This window comes from Mauremys reevesii, linkage group 23 (assembly GCF_016161935.1).
Source record: "Mauremys reevesii isolate NIE-2019 linkage group 23, ASM1616193v1, whole genome shotgun sequence".
Classification (NCBI taxonomy): domain Eukaryota; kingdom Metazoa; phylum Chordata; order Testudines; family Geoemydidae; genus Mauremys; species Mauremys reevesii.
Window position 1 is genome coordinate 23,543,456 of NC_052645.1, and position 7,659 is coordinate 23,551,114.

Genomic DNA, 7,659 nt, shown 5'->3' on the forward strand with positions numbered 1-7,659 from the left:
CTTCCACTGTCAGTGTCCAACAATGCTCCACTTCAACTGGTGGAAGGACTCCTGGTGAGGATGTGCACCACTGACAGAAGGAGCAGGTGTGGCCACAAACCACCACTTTAATTACTGTGGTGGCTCTATGTCGACTTACTGTAAGTGGACTTAATTTTATAATGTAGGCAAGCCCTCAGTCTCGTCCCTTTAACTCCCCTCTCCATGCCTGACATATGCTACAGGTGTAGGGGGACAGGGCCAACTGAGACCACAGGCTCTCCTTAACCATCTCATGGCCAATGTGGGGTCTCTCTGCCCCATCACAGAACAGTTCATCAAAACACATTTACTTGGGCATATCTCTCTTTGGATTTATTCATTCCCTGATATTCATCACTGTATAAATATAAAGCTATGGCCATTAAAGAACTAAATTTAGGCTGAATTTCAATCTGTTCACATATATAGGTGGCAAACACTCAGCTTGACTGTACAAAAGCTAAATGTGCAAATACTAAGTTCTGTATAACTTAAACAATGCAGCATCAGTCAGAACGCTACAATCACCTTCTCAACCGCCTTAAAAAACCAAGATAACAAACCAACACCCTCCTCCTCTGCCCCCTCCCACAGTGTGTTACCTTATCTTTTCCAGCTCTGTTCTTCTCATCCTTTCACCTTACGCTCCTTCTTTCCCCCCTCCTTTCTTGTCAGTGTACTATTTACCTCTTTAGAAGCAAATTGGTCTTTTTACTGTCTCTATTTATTCCCCTTGCCTCTCTGGCCAGGTCAGTATTTTTATTTTTAAATGTTCAAGTCATTATCATTCCACCTTGGTCTTCAGGTGCAGCAACAATGAACCTCATGCAACCAAGAGTTGGATTTGGTCTGTAAACAGGAAAGAGGAGAAAAGAGCTCCTCTTTCCTCAATCCTGCAGCTTACCCCCATGTTAACACCATGTACCTGGAGTTCCAATGTACTAAACATCACATATTTAAATACATTGTTCAACTGTAAAAGTTATATATAAATTACATAAACACAAGAAGGCTGGGTCACTCCAGTACATTAGGAGCAACTACTTTTCTTCAGGACCATCTATATCTATACACAGGCCCTCCAGCTCCATAACTGCTCACATGGGAAAGCCTTATTGTTTTTTGTTTGTTTGTTTTTTAAGAATCCTCAGTTTCATACGCTTTGCCCCACACCAGCTTGCCTCCTGCTGTAGAGAAGTCCTGACAATCAGGTAAACCCTTTTTGTCTTAGTGAAGATCATAAATCCTCATGAGATATGCTAAAATAACTGAGGTATCAAGAGGCAAAACAACGTATGCAAGGTCACAAAGAGTCTGTAGCAGAACTGGGAATAGAACCCAAATCACCTCATTCCCAGTCTAGTGCCTTAAGCACAAGATTATATTGCCACTCTGCAGAGGCCGGTAGACAGGGAGAGCTGGCAGCTGCTGGAGCAGAGAGTGCATCCTCTGTGTAGGCAGTCCGCCTTCAAGTTAACAAAGAAAGACTACTTTTTAACAAATACTTCTCTCATAAGAGCCTCACGAGAACAGAAGGATTTCAGAGCCCAACATCTCATGAGTAAATCACAACGTCGCTGGCAGAGTTAGAACTGTTGGGGCATACCTAGCCTTTAAACTGAGGCCATTACAATGTCCTGAAGGGGTATGTGTGTGAGAGTCTCGCTGAAATATTGTTTTCAAAGCACTTAAATATGTTGGGCCAATTAGACTCAACTCTATTTCCATTTCCAATTCTAATTCTATTTCCAACTCTATTTTGGAAAAGATGGTATCTTCAGGCTCTTGCCTTCAGAAACATTCATATTTAGCAGATTGATGCAAAAATGTAGTAGGAAAAAAATCTTTCTTTCCCTTAAAATCCATGGAACAGGAAAAAATAAAATTTGTCAGTTTTGTGTACAATGCTTTTTCCTGCAGCTGGCCAGGTCAGAACAGTGCCCCAATGTGGTGTATCGCTAAGCAAGTCTGGAAACATGTAATTGGACTATTAGAACAATATAGTTGAGACCTGTAATATGGTATCTAGCAATACAATTCTACTTTGTTTTAGGCCCATCAGTTCATTGTAAAATCACAGAATAAATTTCTGATACAAATGGTGTCATGAACGGGGTAAGTAAGCTTCCTGTGCTGAAACCCATGAACAACTAATCAATAGCCTGTCATTCTGGCACAGAGTATCAATCAATCGGTCATGTCCGATTTCATAGTTAAATGAAACCTTGTCCCAATGTAATCAATCATTCCTACAAGCACCAGAAAGTCCCTGTGACACTTTTCTGGGTTAACCAAGACATGCAGGGTGAGCTGCTACCCCCTGCTTATAATGTGAAGGAGTCTCGTCTGTGCCCACCAAGGGAAATTCTCTCAAAGCTACCAGCTGCAGGCAACACAAGCACTGTCTCCATTCCAGGCTTGCACAAACCCTGCTCTTTTCCTAGGCACAGTAGCAATTTACATACCCCACGTGGTTACACTCATGTGCCCTGTCCCTTACATTGCAGACACCTGCAATGTACACCAATCCACTCCACCATGGAAGCAGTGAACCTAACTTTACCAGCTTCACCTTAGTTCAACACTCTCTCCTTAGGACAAGACACTTAGACATGTCTGTAGTAAAACCAAATTTAAATGTATTTAATAATGCTTGAGTTAAAGATTCAAATAGATGCAAGTAAAAGGATTTGGAAATATAAGATTACAGGTAAAAGAAAAAAAGAAAAAAATCTAGAACCTATACTTACTAACATATTACTTCCCTGTCTAATAAAGTATTTCTCACCCAATGGTGAGTCCATACAGCACTTATCCAGTCCAGAAAGCTGAAATCCACTTTTCATGACACTCATGCTGGCAGAGTATCTTGTCTGTAATGGATACAATTGTGTCCTTTTTCATTCTCTTATACAGTGCCAGACTTTTCTCTCTCTTTATAATCAGAGCATTTAATTAACTTCAGCTCAATCCTTATGGCCCCACAGTCTTTTTTATGCAGGGGAGGGGGGAGAGGGAAGCTGGGTTCTTTTATCTTTGTCAAAGCTCAAGCTTGCATCTGCTGTGAACTGTACACACAGGCCTGGGCAGGGTCAACAGATGTTAACTGTTCTCATTGTTGAGTCAGCCCCACCCCAATGTGATTATAGTTCAAGGTAAACATATTGTTCTGTTAGGGCTCTATAGTACAAACTGATCACCAAGCTAAAATACACTACAGCTTTGTTCTATACAGCGCCATTCATACAAACGGTATGTCGAATGCTTATGGAGATAACCAATAAAAGATAGTTGACAAGATGTGATATAATTAGAACTGCAAGACATACTTAAATTGGTAATTAAGTTTTAATTGTAAGCAGGGGCGGCTCTACCTTTTTGGCCGCCCCAAGCAGTCATGCGCGGGAGGCGCCCCGGAGCCGCGGGAGCAGCGGACCTCCGGCGGGCATGACTGCAGAGGGACCGCTGGTCCCGCGCGGCTCGGCTGGACCCCCGCGGCTGCGGACGGTTCGCAGGTCCGGCGGCTCCGCTTGAGCTGCCGCAGTCATGCCTGCGGGAGGTCCAGCCCAGCCGCGGGATGAGCGCCCCCTCCGCAGGCACGCCTGCGGCAGGTCCAGTCGTCCCGGCCTGCCGCCGCCCCCCCCCCCCCGGGGCTCGGAGCGGCAGGATGAGCTGGGGCCACAGCCTTTTCCCGCCCCCTAGATTTTGCCGCCCTAGGCACCAGCTTGTTTTGCTGGTGCCTAGAGCCGCCCCTGATTGTAAGCTCTTTGGGATACCGTTATGTACTATGTTTGTAAAGTGCCTAGCACAAAGGGGCCCTCACCTATTTGACCTGCGGCTGCTACTGTTATATAAACATTAAATAATAATGCCACTAATTAGGAAAAGTAAGTTGAGAGATGCAGTCAAGGGTGAAGGGAGATTTTAGGATAGAATGGGCCCTAGTAGAATTTAGGGCAGTCAATTAATTGCAGTTGATGCATGCAATTAATGCAGAACAAATTAACTAGATTTAAAAAATAGTCACAATTAAAACTTGATCACAAGAAAGTTGTGATCAAATGTAGTTTTAATTGCACTGTTAATAACAGAATACGAATGTACATTTATAAATACTTTGAATGTTTCTCTACATTTTCAATATATTGATTTCAATTACAACACAGAATATAAAGTTTACAATGTAACCTATTTTTATTTTTGATTACAAATATTTGCACTGTAAAAAAGAAAAACAAATGTATTTTTCAATCCACCTCATACAAGTCCACGCAGTCCTACTTCTTGTTCAGCCAATCCCTAAGACAAACAAGTTTGTTTACATTTACAGAAGATAATGCTGCTAGCTTCTTATTTATGATGTCACCTGAAAGTGAGGACAGGGGTTCGCATGGCACTGTTGTAGCTGGCATTGCAAGTTATTACTTGCTAGATACGCTAAACATTCATATGCCCCTTCATGCTTCAATTTGTAGGCTCTAAAGCTTTACAATGTTTTGTTTTTGACTGCAGTTATGTAAAAAAAAAATTCTACATTTTTAAGTTGCACTTGCACGATACTGTATGAGATTAATTGAAAAATACTAGTTTTTTAATTTTTTTAGTGTAAATATTTGTAATCAAAATAATATAAAGTGAGCACTGCATACTTTGTATTTTGTATTGTAGTTGAAACCAATATATCTGAAAATGTCAAAAAATCCAGAATATTTATAATAAATGTAACTTGGCATTCCATTATTGTTTAACAATGCATTTAAAACTACATTTGATCACAACTTTTTTTTTAATCTGATGGTTAATTAAGATTTTTTTTGTAATCATCTACCAGCCCTACTAGCATACAATTTAATAGGAAACAGTTTCAGTTTGTGGGGTTTCTCCTGAATTCTTCAGTAAAGAGTGCTTGGTTTAACTATTTACAATTACTATAGTTCATATTCTGTAGCAAGTTTGCCCCCTCCCCAACACACCTGGCCTGAAGAAACAGTGCCAAACAGCAGCTAGTCTCAACAGGGTGAGGTGCCTCATTTCAGTAGCACAAATCTCGTAACTGAAGGATTCCAGAAGGAGAAGCTGGTCAGAGTGTACTTCACACTGGTGTGTCAAACTATCCCCGTCTTTTGTGGACAAAAGCTCTCCCTCCACCCCAGCATAATGGCCCATTGTAGACTCTTCAAAACACTAGAAAAATAACTTCCCCTCATGTGCTATCCACTTAGGAACAAATAATGGAAGTGTAATGTAGAACCAGTATGGCGATGTCCAGGTCCAAACAGGCTGACCATGAAGGATATCATGGGGATGCTAACTAGACTTGCCTGAGCAAGAAGTGGTTTTACTATGTAACCCTCACTGAGTAAGAAATACATTTTGTTCACCACAAAGGCAAAGGCTCATTCTTTCCAAACATGAAGAGTAAGCACTTGGAGCCATGTTATGTCTCAATGGGAAACAGCAGTTGATAGAAACATAGTCAAAACATATGCAGGAAAAAGAGTCTGGACTTATGGCAAAATTGCTGTCAGCCCTCACACAGATGACCAACATCTAACAAATGGTCTACACAATTCTCTGTTAAACTATTTGAATTTTATTCAGGTGAGGGGCACAGAGCACCCCTTTTGGGATGCATCCAAGATGCATTTATCTCATTTTTTTTAACCTTCTTTCTGCCACATGTTCAGTTGTTGAAGCTATAAGTGAGGGGAAAAGGAGATCTGCAGCTTCATGATGCATCAACCGGTATCTAATTTTAAACTCTAGTGACCTAGAGATGAAAAACTATGTATTCACTTTGCAAGCCCAAGTCACCTTAACCAGTTTTTACCTTTTTGATATAAAAGCTTATCAGACTGTATCAGATACAATTTAACATTAAAAACTATAAACCACATTGTCCTCATGGAAAAATACTTCTAAAACCAAGAGCTTTTAATTCTTAATCATCAATAGTATGTGCTTTAGAGACAATATTGATTTTTATTTTCTACTGTATTTTGTCTGACCTACAATGACCATCTAAATGAATAGAAGCACAAATAACCCCAGAGGATGCATGAGTTTTCTTATGGCTGGGCACATTCCTGTCACTTTCTTTGTTGTTCTGGTAAATTTGTAATTAACATTAAAAAGTATAACTATTGATATGTATGTATATGCATAGAGAGCAAGTATTTATAAAACTAGAGGTACCACATTCCTCCCCACCCCCACAATTGTTTTTAGATCAGTTCACAAAGCCTGAAGTAACTGCTGATTGGTAGCGAACATTTCTGTGTTTCTGCTTACATAAGCACTGTTTGCAAAAATTGGGTTTGTCCTTCAGATCATCCAAAAAGTCTACAATTCTTCCACAAATCAGAGTTGTTTACTAGTTAGCACAGATTTGGCTACTCTTCATATCTCCTCTTTCTGTGAAAAAGAGCCACAATAATGAAAGCAGGAAGCCCTTGTATACTTTGTACTCATTAAATGCATAAACACAGAATAGACAGTGTGCAAGTTATTTAGAAATTTGCTCCAGTAAGTGGACAAAGTCAAGTCACCAAAACATAAAGAGTCACATCTTTACCAATAGAAAATAATTAAAGCATGGAGGTCTCAGCATCATATGTGTAAGTCACTATTCTTAAACAAGGAGAAAGTGGCAAATGAAATAGTATCAATTGGTGTCGGGGAGGAATAGATGGGCTCCACAATCTACAATGAATTTTTTCCCTCCAGGAGAAAGAAGGAAGACAACAAGTTGGGGGCACTTTCAGAGTGGCTGTTGTAGAGGTAGGTAGCTGGGAACCCGGACAATCAGTCTACATCAGCTGCAGCTGTGTTAACTATACTCATCCTCAATAGTTTAGGGAAATTCTCTAATATTTGAAGAGAGAAATTCAGAGCAAAGGGAAATCCTAAATCAGATGAGTCCAGATTAAGATCAAAATCAAGTTACAATGAAAACCATTATCTGTTTAAGCATGTCTTAATTGATAATGGCAGAAGCACAAAACTGCTTTTCCTCAGACAGATGTAGCGTCATGGTTTTGCAAGACTGCATGGAATGCATTGTGTAGTCCACTTTTTGCCCAATCATTGTTCTAGACTCCAGAATTCCATTAAAAGTGTATGTAACCCTCAGGTTGTAAAAATAACTTTGAAATATGAATCAAATGTAATCTGAAGTGTTGTCTTCCTCATTCTACAAACAAACCAATAGCTCTGACAAGTGTCCCCTTTATCTCACTAGGATATCAAGTCTGGATCATAATGGCAATTAAGATGTCAACAACTCTTTCAGTGCTGATAACTTTAGCAGAAACATCTAGAGAATGTTCCTGTTCCACAACCACAAACTAGCTTCCATGCCTCCTCAGATGTGTAAACCAAGCTGCCAAAACATCCAACTACTAGCAATGTGCTGCATTATCAATATATAACTGTGCAGCACACTGAAGACTGCACAACGTAAAATAAAGTTTAATATAAAGATGATGACAACCAGTACAGCAGCATCTTCATGTTCATATTTTTTTGGCACATAAAACCTGCAATACTGGAACAGACCAGTGGTCCATCAAGTTTTGTACCTTGTCTCTAACAGTGGTCACTTCTGAGTACTTCAGAAGAAGATGCAAGAAACCCTGA

The 7,659-nt window shown here is 40.2% G+C and overlaps 1 protein-coding gene across 1 annotated transcript in view; it reads left to right on the top strand.

Moving 5' to 3' along the window:
• Window positions 1-7,506, top strand: part of LOC120389392 (neural Wiskott-Aldrich syndrome protein-like) — a 20,889-nt gene extending 13,383 nt beyond the window's left edge. Inside the window, exons 3-4 of the mRNA XM_039511925.1 lie at window positions 6,748-6,801; window positions 7,262-7,506. Coding sequence (XP_039367859.1) covers window positions 6,748-6,801; window positions 7,262-7,282 — 75 coding nt within the window. The 3' untranslated portion in view covers window positions 7,283-7,506. The remainder of the gene's footprint in view (window positions 1-6,747; window positions 6,802-7,261) is intronic.
• The last annotated feature ends 153 nt before the right edge of the window (window positions 7,507-7,659 follow it).